This window comes from Schistocerca piceifrons, chromosome X (genome assembly GCF_021461385.2).
Source record: "Schistocerca piceifrons isolate TAMUIC-IGC-003096 chromosome X, iqSchPice1.1, whole genome shotgun sequence".
NCBI lineage: Eukaryota > Metazoa > Arthropoda > Insecta > Orthoptera > Acrididae > Schistocerca > Schistocerca piceifrons.
In genome coordinates, this window is record NC_060149.1 from 592302490 (window position 1) to 592328961 (window position 26472).

The 26472-nt window shown below is 36.0% G+C and overlaps 1 protein-coding gene and 1 non-coding gene across 3 annotated transcripts in view; both read left to right on the top strand.

Moving 5' to 3' along the window:
- The window catches only part of LOC124723009 (proton myo-inositol cotransporter-like), a 542759-nt gene extending 520047 nt beyond the window's left edge, over positions 1–22712 (top strand). The window contains exons 10-13 of one of the 2 annotated variants that reach the window (XR_007006479.1): positions 4944–5096; positions 8375–8531; positions 8964–9066; positions 21628–22712. Coding sequence is in view for 1 of the 2 variants with exons in the window: in XM_047248185.1 (XP_047104141.1) it covers positions 4944–5096; positions 8375–8531; positions 21628–21667 (350 nt within the window). In the remaining variant the exon portion in view is untranslated. The remainder of the gene's footprint in view (positions 1–4943; positions 5097–8374; positions 8532–8963; positions 9067–21627) is intronic. The other variant, XM_047248185.1, reaches the window with a different exon arrangement.
- On the top strand, positions 12761–12865 carry LOC124723928. Its single transcript, XR_007006584.1, has one exon. It is a non-coding gene; the product is annotated as a U6 spliceosomal RNA (small nuclear RNA).
- Positions 22713–26472: the final 3760 nt, after the last annotated feature.

Here is a 26472-nt window from a genome sequence, read left to right on the forward strand (position 1 = left end):
TACTTTCTATCTAGCAAGTAAGACTTGAGCCATTGTAAAGCAGTGTCCCTGATTCCGCCTATTACAGAATACTCATATGACCTTTTTGTCCTTATCTAATGTGGAGCATATTTTTTGAGCAAACTCATTGATGGTATTTACAGAGCTTTTTCCTAGTTGTAATCCAAACTGGGTTTTAAAAATTTGTCATTTATAGTAAGCAATGTTTGAATCTGTTTTGCTGCAATCCTTTCAAATGCATTAGAGGACACTGGGGGAACTGAGACGGAACAGTAATTCCCTATATCTTCTGTTGATTCCTTTTGAATAACGGCTTTATCTCTGCACAATACAGTACATCTGGAAAATGTACTTGTGCAAAGGATTGGGTTATAATTATTGCAGAGGTAGTGTAATGATATCATTCAAACTCTTGATTAAAGATGTGAATATTTCATCAAACTCAGATGAAGGTTTTTCTAAGACAATATTTCATTTTTCATATCTCTTGGGGTGATTTTATTTATCTATATATTTTAATGTATTTATTTTTTAAATGATTTAAAAGATGTGTTGTGGTAGTTTTCCAAGCTTATGAAATTTGCCTTGTCTTTGTAGGCTGTCATATGTTCATCTGATCTTACTATGTTACAGTATTCACTGAAATAACGGGACATGGTTTACTATATTATTTTCAAATCTAATTTTCAGAATCTCTTGATATTTGGCTTAGGCTTCTCATTCTGACTGAATAACTGACCACACTGATTTTGTCATATTTCTTTTTTGGAGGATGAATGTAGGCTATTATATGCCATTTTTGGCAGCCAATATGACTTTCCTGAATATAGCTTTATAATCAGGATTTCTGCTTGCTTTTAGCTCATTGTGGAGCTCTCTCTTTCTGACTCTAGAGACTTTTATTCCTTTTGTAATCCACTTAATCTTACTGCTAACATTCTCTTTTACCAAGTTCTGGGAGGACAAGATTAATTGAATGTATATAAGAAACAATTTAAGAAGTTTTATGTGGTGCTTGAACTTAAGTGATCTACAGGCCAGCATACAACACTTCGTTTACTGCAGAAGAAATCCATATTATCTTTGCCGAAATTCATTTTTATATGAGGGAAAGTCAAAAAGTAAAGGGACTTTTGCAATTTCTTGCCCTAGGGCTCAGTAACACTGCTCTTATCCAGAGCTGATGTTTTGTTGTCTGCAGTAATTCTATGCAATGTGTCACTCTTATTCCCACATTAGTCATTGTATAGTAGCAGGCCATGAAACATGCCAGCTCCATTGCTGATCTGCACCAAGGAGGAAATGAGTGCAGTGATTCACACTTTGTTTGCGGAAGATGTTAAACCCGTGGAAATTATCCACTGGATGCAAGAACAGTAAGGTGACAGTTCTTTATTGTGAAGCAAGATCTATGAATGGACAGAGCACTTCAAACAAAGGAGAACTTCTCTATGTGATGAGGAATGATCTGGCATGCCATTGATGTCAAAAACTGAGGACAATTTGGATGTCACTGAGGGCATGGTGGTGGAAAACAGATGAATCACAGTAGACAAAATCACCAATACTTTACATATTGGTCGTGGCTCATTGTATTCCATCTTGCACGACAGGCTAAATTTTTGGAAAGTGTGTGCAAGGACGGACATCCCGTAACCATTTGGCCTGCTTTCATTGTGAGGGAGCTGGATTTTTACAGCAAATTGTTACTGTGGATGAAATGCGGGTCCATCATCATGAACCGGAAAGTAAGGCTGCAGGCATAGTTAGGAAATAACCACCATCACCAGAAGTTAAGAAATTTAAATGTCAACCATCAGTTGGTAAAATTATGCTAACACTATTCAGTTAACCTCATGAGGCAAAACTGTGAACAGTGAGAACTATTATGATATGTTGTGAGCTAAAGTGAAACATGCATTCAGATCCAAACATCATGGAAAACTGTGAAAAGGTGTCATCCTGCAGCAAAATAAACACTTGGCCACATTCTGCCAAGCACACAGCCAAAATGATAACAGTTGGGATTTAAATTGCAGGAACACCTGCCATACAGCCCAGACCTGGCACCAAGCAATTTCTTTATGTTTGGACTATTGAAGGAAGTAATCAGGAGAAGAAGATTTGCAACTGATGCAGAAGTCATTGATGCAGTGCAAAATTGGTTACAGGCACAACCAAAATACTTTTTTTCCAATGGAATCAAAAAACTTGTGAAACATTGGACAAAGTATGTTGAAGTAGAGGGAGGGTATGTAGAAATAATGTATGTTTCAGTTTTCTATCATTAGAATAAATATTCCTTTTCTCAAAAGTCCCTTTACTTTTTGACTTCCCCTGATATATGCACTTGTGAAGGCTTTTTTTTATCTGTCTTTGGCGGCTCAATAAACAGAGCTGAATGATCCAAAATACCTAGTTCTAAGCATTACTAACTTGCATTTGCAAACTGTTAGTTTGTAATAATATTATTGGTGGAGGTCATTGATCTATTATTTTCTCTAGTACCTTAAGAAAAGTTTACCTTGAAACCAAATGCCTGAAATAAGAAACAAAATTTTGTGGCTTCACTGATTTCAACTAATGCATTTAAGTTGAAGTCTGCTGTGATCATGACTTTTTTCTGACCTTCTTTCTTATAATTTTGCAAGAGACATTGAAAGTTTAACACTTTTGTAATAGTATATGCAGGAAATCCACAAAGTGCTATAATCACTGTATTCAGATAACTTAACTCTACAGAGCAACTCTCACCCTCTCTCTGCATTTAAATAACTAAAATTTTTGCTTGCTTCATAGCTTACTGAAGAATCAACAACAATGAATTTATTTCTGCTAGGAAAGCTGCTAGCTACCTGAAATTATTAATACTATCTAAAACTTGTATACAGTCTTTTTTTAACTATCATTTTATTGTGATAATGATATGATGCAAGTCCTTTCTTTGGTATTTAGATTTTTTGTTTTAACTTGGCATTTTTACCTTGATGTATCAGTTTCCCCTGCTTTTTGGGAGTTCACACAAATCTATAAACTTTCACAGATGTTCATAGAGCCTAACTTATTGAGGTGTTGGCCAATTTCTTTCCCAGACATTTATCACTTAAAAAACTTACTTGGGTCAAACAATATTGCCCCAAAACATCACACTATTCCCTAATGCCACTATCTATATGTTGGGGTAAGTATCACTTGCTGATCTTCTGTGAACAATACCACTGATTGCCAGCCTGCAAACTGCCTATGCAGATTTTGCTGATCTAATCAGATTTTGTGTTCCACTCAGTATTTCTTCCTTACTGCTGTTGTGGATGTTTTGTTTTCACATAGATAAAATCACCTTTTTAGTTACCAATTCTTTCAGTTTTGTTATCATTTCTGGCTATGTTCCTTTTCACACTAAAGTATATTTTTAGAAATGTCTCTTTGGCTAATGGGCTTGAATTCAAAGTTGAACATTGATCTTACTGTCTGGCACAATAACACTTTTAAACATGGAATCACCTGTTAATAGGACATAAATTTTGTCACTTCCTTTCCTAGCAGCTCTTACACATTTATCCTTTTCATGGTAGATAACTGTTTTTCATTTATATTTTATCACTTGCTATTTCTCTGATGGAGTTCTCTGCAACATTTTTCACTGTATTACATGTATGTGAATTTTGCCACTTTGTTCAGTAATCAATTATTTTCCACACACAAAGGACTTTCTTTCACTGACTAGTTCAGCATTTGTTTATTTTAGTGACTCTGTTGATGGCAATCATTTTGCCAAATGACGTCAAATTGGAGAGGAGTAGGCTATGCGCTGGCAACAGCTTTTACCACCTCTGTTCCTTTCAGATATAACACACACACACACACACACACACACACACACACACACACACACACAACACCACCACATCACACTATCCAACTACCTCTTCATAGTTATTCATGATGCATGCACACACCTGACACCTTGTAACAGACTAGATAAAGGCAATGGCAAACCACGTCCACTAGGACCTTGGCCAGGACAGCAGTGTGGGACTACCTTGCCCTTTCATCCCTCCACCACCCACCCACTTCACCTATCTTACACTGAATCTCATTTCCTGAGTATGGGATCGACTTCAACCTTTTACCCTTCAAAAATGCTGTAACTGATGCTAGTTCTGTTGGGAATATTTTCTACTGAGCTAACTTTCTGTGGACAGAATATTAAAAATATATAAATACTTTGGTAGGACAGTCTATCAACATATTTTCTAACATCTACACAAAGCCATTACAAGAAGCATATGGAATAATGTACTGTGTATCATAAACTAAATAAATCTGTTAGTTGAATATACTTTTTAAAAAGCAGCTAATCTAAGCTAATATAGAATAACAAATAGTATGTGCATTATAAAAGTCTGATGTTGCAGCAGTGTTGTCCTACTGTATGTGTTAGTATGTTGGAGGTAGATGTTCACCATTCGCCACTCGCTTACTGGACAATTGTCAGTTAGTTTGTGTAGTACTCTGATGCATGAAAGCAAATTCTTTAACTACTAGTTAACAGTTTGACCATGAATTGGTATGATATTTAGTGAGAAAACATGAGGCTTGTTAAAGGTAAACCATCACCGAAAGATGCTTTACTTGGGGTCTGAAGGACAGTGAACAACTTAATGAAAAATGCATCATGAAATTAAGGTGGAAACCAACATGCATGTAGCATAAGGCTGTTGAAGACCATACATTCCTGTCACCCCTCGCACTCCTTCTTTCTTTAAATCTCCACTTTGATATATATGTTGTAGTCTTAAAGATAAATTTTCTAAACTTATTACTTTTTTGTAGTAATACATCACTTGATACTATAAACAACATGAATATATTTTATACTCACTGAAGACTATACTAGGCTGTTTAATTTGCTCTATTTGTAATTGTTACCTGATTTACAGGTATGGGTACTATGCCATGGACAATAAATTCTGAAATATATCCAACCTGGGCCAGAAGCTTTTGCAATAGTTTTGCAACATCTACAAATTATGGATGTAATCTGATAGTTTCAATGACTTTCCTCACACTTACTGAAGTGTTGACCAAGGAGGGTAAGTTATATGTAGTTAACAAATCATCACATTTTGTGCAAATGTTTATTATGTAATAGGTAGTAAAATTTCAACAAGATATGAAATTAATTTGCATAAAACACTTAGATAACTGCTGCTCCTGAAGATAATTGTTTTGGGTAACAATGTTTCATTTACCAGTACTATGAGAAGTGCATAATGTTGAATTTTCATTACTGGTTTTAGAGTTATCTAAATGGAAGGAAAATTAATGTAGTATTAAAACTTTACAGAATAAAACAATGAAATAGGAATGGAGGGTGGAGGAAAGAGGAGGACATGCAGAGATCATAAAATATTGACAAAGAACTAGAATACTTGGTGACTAAGTGGCTGAGGAAACTTGAAGTTGGGATTAACATAAAGAAAATGAATAAAACTAAAACCAAAAATGTTTTGCTTGGGAGAAAAGATGAAAACGGGCAGGTGCAGTGGGTTGCTATAGTTAACTTTGAGGTGTAGGGAGCTGGGGGAGGGGGCAGAGAGGTTTCTGGATTTGTGTTTTACTGGTTGTGTGTTTGGCAAGAATGCTGGTTCTATTTCCAGCTGTAAACTAGTTGCAGTGCTACGTTATGATACAGTAAATGATGAATTATCTATGTGCATAAAGGAAGATGGTGTGAGAGATCAATGTGAAATCACTTTGGACATCCTTTGTGACCTGAATAGATAAGGGCAGTAAGTAGTAACCTTAATGCTACAAATTTAGCTCGAAAATGGTGGTAGACAATATTGTGTAGTTGTAGAACACTAATTCAAGACACAGCATGCCGTTTTGGTGGGGAATGTGTAGTTTCATTTCCTACAAGTGTGATTTGATAAGCTAAGAGAGTTTGATTTAAGACTGCTAGAAAGTGACCTTTTTCCAGGTTATAGGGGCAAAAATTTGACTGTATATTAATATGAGTGAATTGTGAACTTTCTGTGCTGTTAAGGACATTTATGTCTGATATTACAACTTACTTCCTGAAATTTCTCATTCCCGGTTGTTCCAAAGGTAAACTGATTTGCCTCCCTGGCCTTATGTAGTTGCAATGATATGAATTAATTTTTAATAATATATAATGTGAATTATGTTTTGACAACATAGTTATTTACATGGATCTTAAGTGTTAAGTCTCATTTAAATGGTGTGCTGGCATTGTGTATATGAAAAGAAGCTGTGGCCTTCCACCATATTGTATTGAAGATTGATAACAATATTTATATGTGTGTTTCATATAACTAACTTTCTTATTGATTTTCCAGCATAGTTTGATGCTTTTTGTTTGTCACAATTTACATGTAATTTCCTGTCCTTTTTTTAATATACCATGTGATTAAAAAGTCAGTATAAATTTGAAAACTTGATAAACCACGGAATAATGTAGATAGAGGGGTAAAATTTGACACACATGGGGTTTTATTAGAGAAAAAAAAACCTTAGTATTGCTAGACACTTGAAAGATCTCTTGCGCGCATCGTTTGTTTATGATCGTGTGCGCAGCTGCCACTTTCGTCATGCTTGGCCTGCCAGGTCCCCAGACCTCAGTCCATGCGATTATTGGCTTTGGGGTTACCTGAAGTCGCATTTGTCTAACTTTTTTATACTAATTATTGCTATTCTGATCAGATGAAGCGCCATCTGTCGGGCATTTTTTTGAACGTTTGTATTTTTTTGGTTCTAATAAAACCCCATGTCATTCCAAGCATGTGTGTCAATTTGTACCCCTCTATCTACATTATTCCATGATTTACTCAGTTTTCAAATTTATACCGACTTTTTGATCACCTGGTATTTATGAAGAACTTTTCCCAAATACCACTTGCAGTTCAATTGGTGCTTCATTTTTACTGGTACATATTGCCTGTTTCTGTGTCTAAATATTGAAGACAAGACACTGTAAAAAGTCATCTACAAGGACAGGACAGGCATAAAGGAATTACACTTTGCACTGAAAATGATCAAAGTGGAACATAACTACAAGCTTATTGGCTGTTGGAGTGTGTTTCAGTGGATCGGATATAATATGTTGCTAACTGACGGATTCCATATTTAAAATACTTACCATTTCAGTTCTTCAAACTTCCTGGCAAACTAAAACCATATGCCAGACTGGGACTCAGACCCAGGACCTTTGTCTTTTGCAAGTAGGTTCTCATTTGCTTGAGCTGTCTGAGCATGACTCGTGACTCATGACCTGTGACAATGTGTGCCATGCTTGGATAGCTCAGTCAGTAGAGCAATTACCTATGAAAGGCAAAGGCCGAGGCTCGAGTCCCAGTCCAGCACACATTTTTTTCTGCTGGGAAGTTTCAACTTGGTGCAGACTCCATGCCAGAGTGAAAATTCATTCTGGGGTTCACTCCTCATCTGTCAGGTGTTTAAGAGTATATTCCTGTAGTACATACTAGTTGCCTTCATATGTAATCCTTCAGGTATGGGACCTGAGTACACTGTTGCAGGCTAGGAGCATCTGCACTGGCAGTAAACCAAACACACATTTGTCAGGTGCAGTCTCATGGGTAAAAATTTACTGCTGGCTTCTGTTGATGACATGTGGTAGATATTACTTCATAAGCTAAACTTAGTTATCGGTGCTGATGCACTGTTCAGCTCTTTCTCAGGAAATGAATGAGCAGAAAGAAAATGGAAACAACCTTATCTTGTGGAAAAAAGTGTAAACTGGTACATTACAATACTTAGAAAGCTAAGGAATTTTTCAGCACAAAGTGTACTCTCCAGTCCAGTGAGAAGATAAAGGAAGGACCACATGTGAATTTCTGGCTGCTACTTATAACAATACTGTTCAAAATCGACAGGAAGGCACTGTACAGTAGGATGCTGCTTTGAAGATTGGTTTAAAGTATAGCACAGTGAAAGTTTATTTTAAGTGATCACATACATTTTAGCTGTAATAAAGATCTATCCTTAACAGTTCGAAAATTTGAATAATTTCAGACAAATGATTCCTGAGCTAGAGCAATATAAATAAAATGCTGCAGCGTTACACCAGCTGACCACACAAAAACTACTGCCAGTAGGATAGGCCGGGCAAGAGCCAATAAACTTTTGGCTGAGAGAGAGAGAGAGAGAGAGAGAGAGAGAGAGAGAGAGAGAGATGCCTTGACTCCCATTATTTGTATTTCACCCGGGGGGCTTTCCAGTATTGTATCATTCTTTTGTTCATAGTATGTGTAATAAGACAGTGATAGTTGTTGAATATAGAAATCTGATTATCCCACACACACATAATGTATCATTAACTCATTTCCAGGTACATTTTATCTGTATGCTGGGATAGCTCTCCTGGGATTGGTTATCTTGTTCTTCATACTACCTGAGACCAAAGGAAAATCGCTGGAGGAGATGGGACAGCTGTTTTCTGGACCTTGGTGTGCAAGAATGAAGAAAGAAAATGCAAAGAATGTTCAGTACGTACATATCATGGTTGTCCTGAGGGTCAGCATAGTGCTGACATTGATCACTGGTATTCCATAACATGCTGCTCTCCCAGCCTGTTGCCTGCTTGTTAATGGTACTATGTTTGTGATAGAAGTCAGTGTTTGTGAATCATATGTGCTTGCTTGCTCATGTACTACCCACAACTTCAATGATAATACAAACTACAACAGGACAGGTCTTGGTGCTTTGGATGCATTTACTAAGCTAATGCAGATTATCAATTATAGAAATGTCCTAATTCTATCCCCATAACTCTTTCTGCTTAAGTAGTTACAACAAAACAAAACAAAAAAAAATGTGGTCGTGTCACAAATGGGTTTACGTTAAGGGTAGTTAGATTTATGTTTTATTTCAACTGTGGTTAACAGTTCCCATTGTTTTATTACCTGTTTCTCATAAAGGATGGAGCAATTTCTTTCTAATGAGGAAAGACAGAATGCAAAATATTGAATGCTGCTGGTCTCTTTTTCGCATGTCAACTGCTGCTGCACCGTGCCATCTGTGGTAAGTCAAGGGCACTGTCCATCACGTCTTTAAAATTCAGACTGTAGGTAACGTAAATTTATAGAAGCGAGCTTGTCTTTCGATACAGTATGTTCACTGTGTAACTTCTTTATAACATTTGTTTCACACCTGACTCTCAGTTGAGTGATTTTTGTTGTTTTTTTGCTGGGGCTAAGCACTTTCCTTGCACTGACCCATCTTTGTCTGGTCCCAGAATGTTACTTTTTATTATTCATTACCATTGCATTGTGGTAGCTACCCTCAACAAGAATTTATTAGGGAGGGTACATGAAATACAAAATGTTGGAGTAATTTTAACTGAACACTGACACAAAAATGAGATAGCCAGTTACTCCAGTCTTACCCGAAATGTTAATGGAGCAAGATACTGACTAATTGTTACATGTAAAAGCAACTGAAATTAGCTTATTTAGAATATGAATATATTCCTCTCCCCAAAATCACCAAATACTTCACAGTATGTTGCTTCATTTCTGTTGATATTCTGTCCGTCACTGGTGAACTGTGCTAACAAACCAGTCATGGCTTGCATCTCCATTGTTATCAATAAGGGAAATAAATATATGTACACTCTCTTTCTCAGCACTATATCCTGTTTTACAGCTCTCATATGGTATAAACTGGTGTCTACTAATAATGTAATATACTCAATTTCTTGCACAACTTTATATACCTTGTTTGTCCTCATGCACAAGTACTATCTCCTATTGCCAGATGTGACTTATTTCTCTGGGAGTTATTAATGTAGAGCTGATAACTCTTATAGGTTGTTGGATGAAAGAATTTCTGATAGACCGACTGTACTTTGTTCTGTGTGCCAGTGGTGATCACATTTTTTCTGTTTTTAATTATTTCAGTAATTTAATTTTCAAAATATGGAAGTACCTAAATGCAGTGTTACTAATAATATTAATGACAGAATTAATTTTGAGGCTAAACTCTGTAGGTAAAGTACAAGGGAATGTCTTGGTTCAAGTAATGATAAATTCATAAAAATTATTTTAAATCGTATTAGCACTGATGGAGAGCAAAATAATAAAATTGCAGTTTATTAGCTGCTGTTTCAATCATTTAAAAAATACCAAAAGATTATCAGATGCATTTTGGGCGTATTCAGTCTTTCAAAGCAGCATTGTTACCTTTCATGCACTGCTTGAGGTATGTTTGGTGGAAGTAAAGGCACACACCATATTAAATCACTTACAGATAAGTGCAGGAATAATGTCTGACTGCTAAAATATATTTAAATCCTAATCAGGAATTTAGTACGTCTCTCTTTGCTGCATGGACGTAAATAGGAAGATGAGACAAAAACCAGAAAAACTTAGATAAAACCATGGGAAACTCTGTAATTACCAGTTTCATGTTACATCCAGGAACTTACTTCTAATTCGAAAATGAGGGATACAGCTGCTGTCTTGTACTTACCAGTGATTAAATTAAAAACAGAAATTAACAATACATAAATGTAATTATCTGATTTCTTTCAGATAATGTGCAGTGCACAGTATGGGTTCAGATAATGGTAAACTCCATAAGAAGAATTTTTTTATCTAATAAGATGGCCTACATTTGTGAAAGTTGATCGTCACCACTGTGATGAGCTCAAGGTGCACACAAGTTTAAAGACTTAAAAGACATACAAAATATATGGAAAGCTGATTCATGTTTTAATATAGCACGATTTTTAGTATGTCAGTGTACAACACTCAGATTCTAAGGTAATGTAACCACTGTAATACAGACATCTGTTGTGAATGCAAGGAAACATGATTTTATAACAACTTTTGATGAAAAGGCTTAGAAAGAAGATAGGAGGGCAATGGATCCAAGAAAGTCAGCTGAAGATAACAGATGCAGAGAAGAAAGATAAATTAACTTCTTCTTAAGAGCCACAGTTTTTCAGCAGAAATAGAACATAGAAAGACCACAGAATTTCAGACAAATTGAGACAATTATGATTGGAAAGAATGAAACAGTATTGCACAGATTGCAAGAACTGAATGATACAGACTTCAAAGAAAGATAAACTGAATGTGGAATGATGGAAATGGTCCACCATATCCTGTACAGTTGTTGATAATAATAATAATAAAGGGAAATTTGGAACTAAAAACAAAGTTCACATCAAACCCTTTCTCATAAGCAAACTATTAGTTAACTGACTCACTAGTTTTCATTTATTAAGTGTTTTTATTTACAGAACACATTTTATAGTTGAATTAAGTAGTAGAAACACTACTGGCCATTAAAATTGCTACACCAAGAAGAAATGCAGATGATAAACGGGTATTCATTGGACAAATATATTATACTAGGACTGACATGTAATTACATTTTCACGCAATTTGGGTGCATAGATCCTGAGAAATCAGTACCCAGAACAACTACCTCTGGCCGTAATAAAGGCCTTGATATGCCTGGGCATTGAGTCAAACAGAGCTTGGATGGTGTGTACAGGTACAGCTGCCCATGCAGCTTCAACACGATACCACAGTTCAACAGTAGTGACAGGCGTATTGTGACCAGCCAGTTGTTCGGCGACCATTGACCAGACATTTTGACTTGGTGAGAGATCTGGAGAATGTGCTGGCCAGGGCAGCAGTCGAACATTTTCTGTATCCAGAAAGGCCCATACAGGACCTGCAACATGCAGTCATGCATTATCCTGCTGAAATGTAGGGTTTCGCAGGGATCGAATGAAGGGTAGAGCCACAGGTCATAACACATCTGAAATGTAACGTCCACTGTTCAACGTGCCGTCAATGCGAACAAGAGGTGACCGAGACGTGTAACCAATGGCACCCCATACCATCACGCGGGGTGATATGCCAGTATGGCGATGATGAATACATGTTTCAAATGTGCGTTCACTTCGATGTCGCCAAACACAGATGCGACCATCATCATGCTGTAAATGGAACCTGGATTCACCGGAAAAAAAATGACGTTTTGCCATTCGTGCACCCAGGTTTGTCGTTGAGTACACCATCGCAGGTGCTCCTGTTTGTGATGCAGCGCCAAGGGTAACTGCAGCCATGGTCTCCAAGCTGATAGTCCATGCTGCTGCAAACGTCGTCGAACTGTTCATGCAGATGGTTGTTATTTTGCAAACGTCCCCATCTATTGACTCAGGGATCAAGACGTGACTGCATGATCCGTTACAGCCCCATGCAGATAAGATGCCTGTCATCTCAACTGCTCGTGATACAAGGCTGTTGGGATCCAGCACGGCATTCTGTATTACCCTCCTGAGCCCATCGATTCCATATTCTGCTAACAGTCACTGGATCTCGACCAACGCGAGCAGCAATGTCGCAATACAATAAACCACAATTGGGATAGACTACAATCCGACCTTTATCAAAGTCGGAAACATGATGGTATGCATTTCTCCTCCTTACACGAGGCATCACGATGACGATGCCGTTTCATCAGGCAACGCCGGTCAACTGCTGTTTGTGTATGAGAAATCGGTTGGAAACTTTCCTCATGTCAGTACGTTGTAGGTGTCTTCACCGGCGCCAACCTTGTGCGAATGCTCTGAAAAGCTAATCATTTGCATATCACAGCATCTTCTTCCTGTTGGTTAAATTTTGCGTCTGTAGCATGTAATCTTCGTGGTGTAGCAATTTTAATGGCCAGTAGTATATATGAACCATTAGAAATTTGTACCCCCCTCAGCAGGATATATTTTGTGACTGGAACAATACAAAGATGATTACCATGGATCCAGTGCAAGGATGACATACAAAATAATGAAACATTCCACATTTTTACCAAGTGCGGTGTCATAGTGGTAAGACACTGGACTCATATTTGGGTGGACAGTAGTTCAACTCTTGGTACAGATGTGCATATTCAGATTTTCTGGTATTTCCCCCAAACTGCTTAAGGCAAGTGCGAGGATGGTACCTTCAAAAGGCTTCAGCTGATTTCCTTCCCCAGTCCAAAGCTGTGCACAATCAGTAATGACCTCATCAGTGAAGAGATGTTAAATGCTTATTGTTATAACCTTTAATCACTAATAAATTGCGTGGATATACAAAAGTAGAAACACTAGCGGGTTACATGCTACTAACTCTGTATCTGTCATTCGACTGCCGTGCTGTGACATGCGGCCGGCGCCGTTCATAGCCAGGTGGCGCTCCGGCGCTCGGCCGAGCTGCGGAGCGCCTCTATCGCCGTGTTCGCGTACTGACGTAGCGGCACTTTTAAATCTCGTGGCACTGTTACAACACTTATAAGTTCCTTCCTTTCTCTCCCAAAAATATCATGGATTTTTATGAACAGTCACAAGGTTTTGAATGACTGGGTGAATATTTCAATGACAAGACTATAGGTATAGACATATTATACTTTGAATGATAGTGTAAAAAAAAATACCAGAGTGACAAAGAGTAGTAGCACATCATAAATTAATTTAAATAATCAAATCACTCTGTACATTATAAAAATATTCATAGATATTCAACCTCCATCTGCACAATCAAATTATGCAGTTGGCTGCGGTTTGATAAATGTGACAATAATATGAATAAGTAATAATCTTATAATTTATCAAGCCTTTTCTCTTGAAAGTTGTCAGATATATTGCCCATTTGCCCATAATTGAGAGACAGAGCATTTTTTTTTAAGAAATGTAAAATTTGTAGTAACAGCCTTCTCCATAACTCAGCAATAGTAATGCAAACTGACAAACCCTTTTCCTCATTCTTAGCTTTTTAAAATACTTCAAAATTCTTGCAAGAATATGAGGACTGTCCATATGAAAAGGTAATTACACACTGGAGAATAAATGGTGAATAACTGGAGACATGTGGAATTTTGTTCGTACATTTGTGCATGTCGGATTGTGGTGCTGCAAGTAAATTGTTTTTATAGTATGTTGGTAGGTGCTGTAAACTGAGGATTCTGAAATGGTGAAAAAGTAATCAGTGGTTTTGGGTTATGTCTTCAATAGCATTTTCATATGATTGGAATAGTGGCAGCTGTGATCTCAACCAATTATAATAAGCTGTAATGTTATAGAGGAGTTGCACAGTATTTATTCGTTTGATAAGATTGTGAATGATTTCATGTGTGTTTCAGTATGTTCTGTTTTCTATTTTTGTTAATGGTCTACAAAAAGTACTAATGTTTTATAGTAAATATTGTCGTGAAAATATCTGTTTTGGTGTTGGATGTCATAGTCCTAAAATATTGGTGGTTGTTTTTGTCATAGTTAGCTGGCACACCAAATGCTTTCTCTTTTTTGGAGGAGAAATAATGTTGCCTGTTGTATGTGCAGCATGTTATCCTTGACTTTAATTTGAAAATATTATTCCAATTACCATTGTTGAGTAATAATGAAGCCATTATAAAATGATCAGAAAAGAATCATAACAACAGATGCTCACTGACTGGATTTTGACTTTGCAGAGCAAGGAACATGAGCAGGCACTGGAATTCAGGAATTCAAACTCTTATAAATACTTCACATTTTTTATTATTGTCTAATCATTTTTAGTTGCACACAAATCATTTAATATTAAGAGTCAATAAGTATGCCCACTCAGTTGTCTTCTCCATCTTTTTGTGAATGTGTCCCAAATTTAGAGAATGTATTTTGAAAAACTTGTTATCTGACAAGGTAGTTACATTTAAATTTGTATAATCCAAATATTATGCAATTCATGCTATCATTTATCATTTGTGTTACCTCATTTCTTATAGTGAACAGAGTTAGACAAATAGAAAGAATGTTTGAAGTAAAATTTAAAGAATATTCATACCACTTGAGTGACGTAGAAGTGAGTGAAGTAGAAGTGAGCATTTCATCATACAAAACATGACCTGTATTTTTAGCTGTAAGGTTTCATGGCAATGGAGTTCTCCCTCCACTCCAACCCCCTCCCCCCTCGGGGGGGGGGGGGGGGGGGAGGGGATAAGATTCTGTAGAGATTGACACTATCATTAATTTTCTCTGCCTCCCTCACCCTGTATTCTTATTGAGTTCTTCTTTATTTTATTTTCCAAACTGTTCTAAATGGGCACATATTATGAATTTTCTTGTTTATTTTTGTAAATTTGGAATGGTTGTAAAATTACAGAAGCCACTATTTGTTTTACACTGTTTCATATTATTTTATAATTAAACCAACTAGGTTTCTTAAATAAAATACAGAATTATTGATTGGAGTTCCTAGAAATTAAAACATATGGTATATTTACTGTTAAGAGTTTGTAATTATAACTAAACTCACCCCCACATAACAATTTCTATACAGAAAATGGGTGAGTGTATTAGCAGGAACACAATTAAAATATTGCCTAGGAACTGGAGAAAAGGTTAGCCCTACAATAAAAGAATATGGTGACTGACATGCCCAAGAAATAGATTGACTTGAAATGTATTATAGAGAAGTTGTTGAAACAGATTAACTTTGTGCTGTGGAAATTAATCTTGCTTTGAGATAGATGTATGGAGTACATCTCTGTCTTCTATGGGGCAGGTGTTGCATAGTGGCGAAGTATGTCACAGTAATATAAACTACACACACTGCATCTCTTTGGACATTAAGTACCAATGACTTCAAAGAACAGTGGAGCAATGATGAAACTAACTTTGAAGTTACACCTCTGTATGCCAAGGAACCTAATGCATATCTATCAAGAGTAATGACCGCATACTCATCGAATCTGTGTGTTCCCTGCTGACTGCACCCATGTGAGAAAATGTGCTATGCCACTCTATATGATGCTCAGTGACTGAGTACCACTATGTTACTTCCTAGTATGGAAGCAAGGAACAAAGTTAAAATGCCTTTTCTTCTCCTGTTGTCAAATGTCTCTCAGTATGAACCTTGAATAGATACATCATTTGAATTTTTTGAGGCACCTTCCAAAAGGTGGATGATTGGATGTTCAAATGGTGACACAGCTTGCACACTGCTTGACATTAGGTGGTGGTTGCCTCACCAATAATAATTATATCGGCTATCTGTGTAGGAGTGATCGCAAACCTCTTACCAAAGCAAGACTCTGTTCATAGAGCAGTGTGCATAGAGGATCCTCTTGTAATTCTTTCAACCACAGAAATTTTCAAAGTGCATCCACAGGGCTCTTATTACCATAAAGGAGTTGCCTGCACATTTTTTCAAAGTGTGTATTTACACTGACTGTAATGTTTCTGGTTGATGAAGCTACCAGTACATGTAAATAATGGCTCTATGTGATAAAGTTTCATGCTAATGAAAGCAGTGTACTAAAATTTAGATGTTGTTCATTCAGGTACGGATACAAGTAACTGTATTATCAAAAAGACTATCCAACAGCAATTTGATTTTGAATCTCTCATATAATTACGGACAAAATTAAAATTTTTGTCATAATCTACTAATTTTATATTAAATGTTAATCACAGCAAGACAAGTTTTACAATTAGAAACTGTTTCTTGAGATAGTGTCACTGATGATGTGCAAATACCCAGACTTCATTCATACAGTATTTGACAGCAAGAGCACTTAGCAACTTCCAACAAATTTTAAGCCTAATTTCAGTACCCATCCCTGACCCCAATGTGCTCCCCATGTTAATGTTGTTCATGATACAGGTTACTCTACTTTATAGTTTTGAAACTAGACAACTGGCACTGATGATAGTTTTATGCAAGAATTCACCTGCAAAGGGCTGAACAAAATAGTATAAAAACATTGATATAAGCACCTTATTTCCAGAGATTATTTTCTAACATCCTTGGAAGTGTTCAGTGATTGTTGTAATGGTTTGATCAACAATCATGTTAGAGCTTGTAGACTTCCAACAATGACAAATTATTTGTGTCCTCGTAGTGGTAGTATTGGAGACAACAGTTATAAATGTGCTAAAAGTATCCAAAGCTACTACATATGGTATTAGGACATTGTACCTAGTTCATAGGAAAACTTTGTTTGTTAAAAATAAGAGTGAAGGAAAAACTATGCTCACTAAATATAGGATGACATCGAAGTGGATTGTTAAAATTTAATAAGTAGACTGATGCCACAAAAGTGACTGCTGAGCTTAGTATGCAAAAGAGCTGCATAAATGAAAACTTTGTGGTGGTGTTGCTTTTGCCAAAACTGTTGTAAATTGGGTGATTACAAAGATGCTGCTGCTGTAGTGCAAAGATCACAAATCCTGAACTGTTATTCAATGGAAATGTTTAATGCAGCATTTGTTAAGACTTGTCTTCTTCCAACTACATAGCTTTAGCAAGGCTCTTTAGTGGTTTGGAGGGTTATATTAATGTTTCCAAAGAGTACCATGGTCACAATGAATTAAAAGGCTTTTCTGGTAATATCTATGAAACTATTGTAGGTGATAATGTTGATGTAATTGTGTAGACACTGTTTCAAACATGGAACTGAATTTTGAACATGATGTTCTACATATGTTTCATGAGCACAAGGCTGGAATAATGTCTTCTTTGGCACCAAAATTAACAAATATGAATCTTTTCAAACTATTATGGTCTGTGTTGGAAAAACAATGCTTTGCTGCCATTCTCCATTACTTTCAAATGATTGAAATAGTTGTTTTATCACAATGAATGCTATAAAATCTCGTTGACGTCCTTCCAAGGCTAGTAGTACTATCCTTTGTTTGTATATGTAACAGCATATCTTTAATAGGATTACTGCAAAGCATATAAGAACATTATTGAACTCATGTCTGTTTTATGAAATGGAAAACACAAATGTATACGATATTTGCAGAATAATTGGTATTTCGAGAAACTGTGCTAGGTATGTTTCTGGATGGGAGACTCATAAAATTAAATTGCTAGTAGAATGCTATTTTCAATTTTAGGAGGTTATATTTAAGACATTTTGCCTGTGAGTAACATTAGTTTTTTGAATTACAAAGAAACAATATTGGTCAAAATTTTTACTCTTTCATTTATGTGATTTCATATTTGAGCGAAACAGTGAGAGCAAGCAATTTATATTAATAACAAATTCTGAAAATATTCTTGAAAAATTGTTTTTCATATCTGTTTCTTAAAGCATTATTTTATTTCTTTAGGAAGCTTTGTAAATCTCCCTGCCATGCTTTCTTCTCCTTATGCACTTAAAGGTATTTTAAATATACTCAATTAGTGTCTTACAAATTTGAAGTCTTCATAAGAAATAATTATTCTTGATGATGATATCATTTTATTCTCTTCAGTGGTAAAGGTCCCCATTTCATTGTCAGAATTCTTTGGAAATTCATGTCTTGCTCATAGCTTGTGATACTGTTTTCATTACTGACTGTAATCAGTTTCAAATTCTGGATAGAAATATTACCCATTGCCAGTTCAGTACCAACAAATGGCACAATAAATGTGAGTTTATGAAATTAGTTTAGCTGCATTGATAATGAGGGAATGATTGGCTGTGGTTTATGAGAGGGCCCATTCTGGTAATCACATGAAGAGATTTAGGTAAACCAAAGAAGATAGAAAACCAGAATGGGAAGACTCAGATTAGAAACATGTGTTTCTTGGTTAACCACTGCACCAACTTTGTTGGTCAGAATATTTTTAAAACAATTGTGTAATCCACATCAGGAATTTGCAGTCAGATCAAAAACATAAAAGGAATATATTGTAGTTCTGACAAAATAGATTAAAGATCATATTTTTATGTGAAGATAACAAAACTACCAAATATATTGTGCAGTTACTAATGACTGCTTTGATCAGATACTAATATATAGCATTAAACGCCACACTGCATTTGACTGGCATTTTGACATTTCAGCAGTTTTAAGCTCTGTGTTAAAGATTTCCTATATCTTTACAACTGAGCACTCACCATGTATTACTCATTAAAAAACAACAAAGAAGTAAATATTAAAGAAGTTGTTACTAACGTAAAAACTGTCAAGTAAATATATGAATACACGCACTTACACTGCTGAAGCATGAAATATTATTTTCTTAGTCTGTAACGTTAGATTAAGGAATTGATCAGCTGTGTAAGTAATGCAGGTAAAAAGTGGACTAATAACAGTTCTTGGAGATGACTCATAATCAATTTGAATAGTTTAAGATGTTTTATAGATACATAAAGGAGAAGTAAAAAAAAAGGTAATTTTGAAATATTTGTAGTGAAAAGATCTAGGTTTGAATAACAGTAACTACACAATACACATCAAATTTTTAGCTACAAAACAAATGCTTAAATTGCTATGACAACTATACACAAATTGATGAACAAAACTAGTAGTAAGCATATGTAAGGCAATTAGTCATTATGAGGTGGTTTATTTTGTATGTGGCAGTGTTTGCTACTGTGCAAAATACTGAGTTGTATGAGATTCAAAGTAAAAGTAAATTGTGAAAGAGTTGTTCAAACTGAAGAATTTCACTAGCACGATATAATACAGCTTCCAGTGCTTCATATGATGGGCCTGAAACAGAGGAAACAGTATTTGTTAGCAGAAGGTCTACGAAGAAATTCCAGTAACAACAGAAAATGAAGTTAACAGGAGTCACAATTCAATGAGGGTAGCATTTACTAACAATGTATTTACTTAAAAGCAGTCGAAAAATTGGAATAAATTAACAAATTTTCAGTTGGAAAGCCTGATATAAATTTCATTTTTTATTGTTCCAGTTTTTTTAATTTCTGTATACTTTCCATGTTACCATTGTTATTTCATGTTTTTGAGCATGCATTTTGCTTTTAATTTGTGTTCATGCTTCAAGCACTGTAACACTCCCTTTGTAAAATTGCTATTTCTCTTGGAGAACATTTTCTGTTCTTTTGCTTTTGGGAGACAATTTTGACACTGTACATTCTGTAAAAGACCTCTGCTATATGTGTTGCTCATCTGATTGTATTTAGAGGTTGTTTTTAGTATCGCAGTCAGACGACACTATCATTCTTACCAGTTCAATGTAACCATTCTCTTCTTAAGATTCTGTTTCGTTGTCATCAATTAGGTGTATGATATTTTTATTTAAATTTGGCATCTCCTCATTTACTGATGTCGCAAATGAACTACAATGTTGAATGTTCTTTAAATCTTTATCAGAACAACAACATGTTGACAATGATTATAAACTATCTTTCATACAGCAAATTTTTTTCAAAAAATTATTGTGAGCATATTAAAATAGATGCAGATTGCTGCATATAACTTCTGAATGAAAGTCCGTGTCAGCATAGGATTCAAAATAGAAATAAATTATTCCTTCAGAAATGCAAAGTTCTTCTGTCTGCATTCTGTAGCAGTAGGCCTAATGAAATTATGCCTACAGTTTTATGCAGTTCGACCTTGAAAAGTTTTGACTGACACTGTTTTTGCTAGAGTTGACATGGCACATGTGGTTACATTAAGCTGAAGCATAATAATTGTAAACTGCATATTAAAATGATACCTTTTCATCCAGGAATGCTTTCTTGGACCTTTTCTTTACATTACCATAACATCTCAGCCATAATTTTCCCCAGTTCTGTGAATTGGACACTGGCATCTTTGTTCCGCACCTATTCTTTGTTGGCTGTAGCAACTTTATAAGGTTTTTTTTATCTTCAATTGTGTCTCTATACTGATTCAGTATGGTTTCCAGCAATAAATAGTTTTTAACTTTTCCAGTTAGGTGGCTGAACCTGCCCTTCGGGGTCTCCCAGTCATTCATACCATATGACTTTACTTTACGTAGCTGGGGAGAAGTTTGAAAATTGCACCTTTTTCCCTTTTTCTGCTTGCTTTTCTCCAGCCTTACAACATGCCATCTTTGGTGTGATTACTATCTGCAGTTAAAGTGTGATAATCATATTGATAGCTGATTTTAGTGAACATGTTTTATGCTAATTTAGATCAACAATGAACCTCACTCAGAGGACCCAAGTTTAGGGTTACACAATGAAGTGGATTCCTGAACATGTTAATTTATGAGCTAAGTCAAAATTGATCTCCAGTCAGCAATGTTTATACAGTCTGCTCTGAGTATTTTAAACTTTCATGTTTTGGATGATTTTGTGGTAGAAAAGGTAACAGTTTCTAAATTCAATGTTAATATACTGAACTAGTTTTACTGAAGGGCAGAAGTAAATCTGTAGCCCCATGAGCAGGGATTTCAATCTACCTTTAGTTAAATTTTTACTGTGTAGTTCAATGTATTGTTTGTTTCCTGCATGATTGTTGCTGTTCTGTGGCGCATGGTTTGATTATAACATTTCAAGATGATATGATATACTATAAACTGTTTTTCACTCCAGACATGTTCTGGCTAAATTATTTATGCCTAAATTTTTTTAAGTGAACTTGTCTGTCTAGTACGGTATATTAAGTTTGTTTTTAGCTATTTACAGTGACATATCTGTGCAGCAAAATGACTGTTGTCAATTTTCAAAACACTTGGCACAAGAGGTAGTAAAAACCCAAAACTGTACTTCATATTTGTGAATACTGAATTAATGAAAATGCATTAGTTATAAAACTGGTGTAAAACATATTAGTATCAAGTGTTTTGAACATAAATTAACTGTTAATTAATCCATATTTCCTGTTTTGTTTTGCAGAAATTCAAAAATTACAGAAAATGCAAGCAGCAAATTGTGATGCTTCTTTTGCAGTAGTGGAAATGAACGCAGCTGGAATTTAGCATTGTTGAGTATTCTTGAAAGGTATTGTGTGTACCAGTTGTGAAATATTTTGGTTATAACCAAGGTGTTATAAGTACTTCTTGGTGAGAATGCCAAAGAAAATAGCATTTCTTATTATTCATTCATTCATTCATTACTCCGTGGGCAGAAAACTGTATATGAGTAGTGTTTTAGTAATGTGTATTTATGTTGAGTTAGTGTCGGTATGTTACATGCACTTTTCTGAAGAGAACTGAATGTGGAGATTGTGTCCTGCATTTTAATAGAGTGGAAAAAAGATTTTTAATGACAGATATTTTTATATAGTTATTTATATTTGAATTATAAATTGCAGAAACAAGTTCCATGTACTGATAACTGTTTCCCTAGCTTGAGAGTGATTGTTGTTGAAGTTACTGATTAAAAGGAAGTGTATTTACTGTTGTACCTTTATCTAAAATGGAATAAAATGACTGATTTAAGCATTTCTCATATTTAATGAAGTTTGAGGACTGTGAAATTATCTAATTATTTATCCTGAGTAATGAAAGTATGTGCAAAACATTTGCTGCTGGTAATTACTTAATCATTTGCGAAGTGGAGTGGAGTAAATAGAATTTTTTGATTATATAACTTATCACTATAAGATTCAGTGTGTAAAATTATTATCATATAACACATCATTTTCCTTCTAGGATAATGAATTATTCATGTATTACCAACTTCAGATATGTAATTATTAAATAGCACTTACCTGTTGATGTCCTGAACAAAGTAAATGCACACTTTGTTTTAGCACTACTATGTTACTCAGATAATGGTGCTTTTTCACTGTTCCTTACAGTTTAATGTTTCCCCTCACTGCATTTAATGACAAAATATGTACATTTCACAATTTGTGGCATTGATGTACTTACAGGAAAAGAATAAATTTATATAAAATTTGTCATTTACGATGTTTTCCTAGTATCACAAGATAGCAGCAGATCTGTCATGTCTGTTAAAATATTTGACAAAAGCAATAGTGTAATTATTTGAGAGAAATAAATGCAGTGATATCCATTAATATCAGTCACTTGCTGATGAAAAAATACCTTTTCCCTGGAATCAGAATGTCGTAATTAAACTTGCAGTTTTTGTGACAGTGGTTTATCAACAATATGATGTACCAACTGATAAGTGCAAATACAGTGAAACAACTGAACATTGTTACCTGTTAAATTGCTTGCAAAACACCACAATTGTGGTGTAAAATTAAGTTTGTTTATTATGTATGAGGTTGGTTTTTATTCAGGTATGTATTTAAAAAATTGAATAAGACAAGGTAGTGCTTCGTGATTTTAAATGTAGTACATGCGGTCCATGTGTTTACTTGTTTACAGACACAATATTTCAAATTATGATGCTACTAGTCACTTGTCAATGTGCTACTTTACTTCTGAACAGGTTACTCTGCTGTCAAAGACTTAAAAGCACTTAAAACTGCAACAAATTTTACTAGCTATGAACCAATTTTGCACCATTTAACAGTGGAACTGCAATTTCGAACCTACACTATATGGCCAAAAATCTCCAGACACCCATGAATGTGCTGGATGTCATAGACATTTCATGTTGCAATGAATGAAAAAGATGTTTAGTAAGGCTTGGCTGTAGTGTGCCCAATATGTTCAGGCACCTGATTAAAAATATCTTTCCAGGTTCAATTTCTGTGGGCTTATTGTGAAGTTGTAAAAGTGAAGCAAGCATTAAATGCAATTATTATTAGAAATTTACTGCTGGAGATGACAATGATTTGTGGGGACCACCAAACTCAAAAACCTATAGTGCAAAATGGTCATCAGAAACCCTCAACAGCTAGTTCAAACAATTTGTCGTGAGCCACGAGTAGAGAGAGATCATTGAGAGGCCAATCCATCAAGTGGTGACAGGACTTGATTTTCATGATCACACTTCTGCCTAGAAAAATTGTACACTGACATTTTAAGTTGTATAGCAATGCTCTCATTGTTCTGTGGAGCAGAGGACAGTTTTATGGTATGATAGTCATAGTACTTAGCTTAGAATGTGAGGACTTGGCAGATGCTAACAGTATTTACTGGAGTGTATTTTCAGAACAGTGATATTTGTTAGAGTTGTCATGATAGTCTAGAGCAATTTTCCTGCTTTTTAACCTGAACAATAGTTGAGAGGAAAATGAATAAATGTGATAATGAAAATAGTTGCGAGAAAAGTATGCTTCCCACATAATGGCTCAGTTAAGAGTAGTATGTCTACATCTACTTGTTTACTGTGCAATTCAAAATTAAGAATTAGTTTAAAAGCAGTATCTCAGATACTCTACTCTTGAATAAAATGTGGAAAAAATGAACATCTAAATCTTTCTGTGCTAGCTCTGATTTTATGACAATGGTCATTTCTCCCTGTATTGATTGGGATTCAACAAAATGTTTTGAAATTGGGAGAAAACGTTGGTGACTGAAATTTGGAGAAAACGTTGGTGTGGTGTCACCGCCAGACACCACACTTGCTAGGTGGTAGCTTTAAATCGGCCGCGGTCCATTAGTACATGTCGGACCCGCGTGTCACCACTGTGTGATCGCAGACCGAGCGCCACCACAAGGCAGGTCTCGAGATACGGACTAGCACTCGCCCCAGTTGTACGGACGACTTTGCTAGCGACTACACAGATGAAGCATTGCTCATTAGCCGAGCCAATAGTTAGAATAGCCTTCAGCTAAGTCAATGGCTACGACCTAGCAATTCGCCATTAGTAACATTGCATGTATCTATGGAGTCTCACTTATATCGTCAATAGCGATGTACCAAGGATGGATTAAAGTTAAGTATTACTGAAGCTACATACTTTTCTTTATAGCATTCATTACGTATCCTGTTACAGACCTATCTCTTGCCTGCTAAGTGCGTGCCTTTTGGCTACTTCCGTGGCGTGGCTGTCTTGCTACGCCACAACAGTTGGTGACTGAAATTTTGTGAAAAGTTCTTGTCAATGAAATGCACCTTTGTTTAGATGATTGTCAACCCACCTCTCTTATCAGATATGATGCTCTCTTCCTCTCATTTTGCAATAATAAGAAATTAACTGCCAATAAATTGAGGTCTTTTGTTCCACTTCCCTACAACATTTACCATGTGATGGTTCCAGTTTAAATTGTTTATGATTACATATCCTTAGGTATTTAGTTGAACTGATAGCCTTTAAATTTATACAGTTTATCATGTGACTGAGATTTTACAGAATCTGTTTGGTAATCATGTGAAGGAACCCACATGATTTATTGTCCATGGTCAATTGCCACTTTTCATTCCGTGCACATATATTTTCTAAATCAGTTTGATATTCTGGTGTGTTTACTAGTCAGTAAACAACAGAAACTTCTGCAAATAATCTGAAAGGGCTGCTCAGATTGGGTTGTTCCCTGAATCATTTACATAAATTAAGAACAGTGGAGGGCCTATAACAATTTCTTTGGGTAGCCCAGACATAACTTTGGTTTCACTAGATGACATCCTTTTGATTGCTGCAGACTGTGACCATTCTGCCTGGAAATCGCAAATCCAGCCAAGCTGGCTGAATGAGATGGTACTCTGTAGGCAAAGATGAAATGGTGGCAAGATTTTGTTTGAGTAATGCAGCAGTAATCTTTTACTTGAATACCACTGAAGGTCAATTTTTGTGTTTATGCATTAATCTGTTTAATCAGTAAAAAATTCCAAGGTAACACAACAAACAAATCAGTCCTTAAAAAGTATAGAACTTTCAAGAGGGCACAGCACATGATTTATTCAGCACTTGATAGCTGCACCATCTGCATCCTGTGGGGGAGCGAGTTTGGGCTGGGCAGTAAATCATTTTCTACCATCTTTGTCTAGACAGTTATGATGACGATCTGGAAGCATCTTGAGTTACTGCCACAGAGAAGCTAGTTTTCTCACATTATCACTTTTATCTCTGTTCTGGCATAACCACAAGCACCAGAATGAAGATGAAGAACACAAGAGAAGAGAAGGCAGTGGGACGATGTCGTCCAATAGCATGCTGACCAGTATGTCACCACGATAGGAGCGGCATCTAGCCAAAGTGAATATAAGCGCCGCTCCTGCTAGCCTCGGCTGGACATTAGTGGACAGTATTTGCAGAGTATTAGTGCAGCCTAGCAGAGAGTGCTACGATAGCAGTTATTAGTGATCCACAAACTGTGTGTCAAACTTGCATGAACAACATATGTAGCATTCTGAGAATGCGGCATCCCTTAGGTACCCTGTATGAGATGAGTGGGCAAGACTGCACAGTCTCTGCCATGTGCTTTTCGATAGTATTGAAATTTGGGGCCAGAGGAAATCAGTCAAGAGAAGCATTCTTGTTCAGCCATGGAAACCACATGTACACCATTATTGACTTGTACTGAAGACTAATCCTACTATAAATGTGTTACTTCTCGCAAATAGGAGTTGTCACACGGTGGGATCATAACACTAGCATTCCACCCCCTTTCAGTCAGATATACAAACCAGTGTGATATTACTGACATATTTGGTTGGTTGGTTGGTTGGTTTTGGGGAAGGAGACCAGACAGCGAGGTCATCGGTCTCATCGGATTAGGGAAGTTTGGGGAAGGAAGTCGGCCATGCCCTTTCAGAGGAACCATCCCGGCATTTGCCTGGAGTGATTTAGGGAAATCATGGAAAACCTAAATCAGGATGGCGGACGCCGGATTGAACCGTCGTCCTCCCGAATGCGAGACATATTTGGTGTTCGAA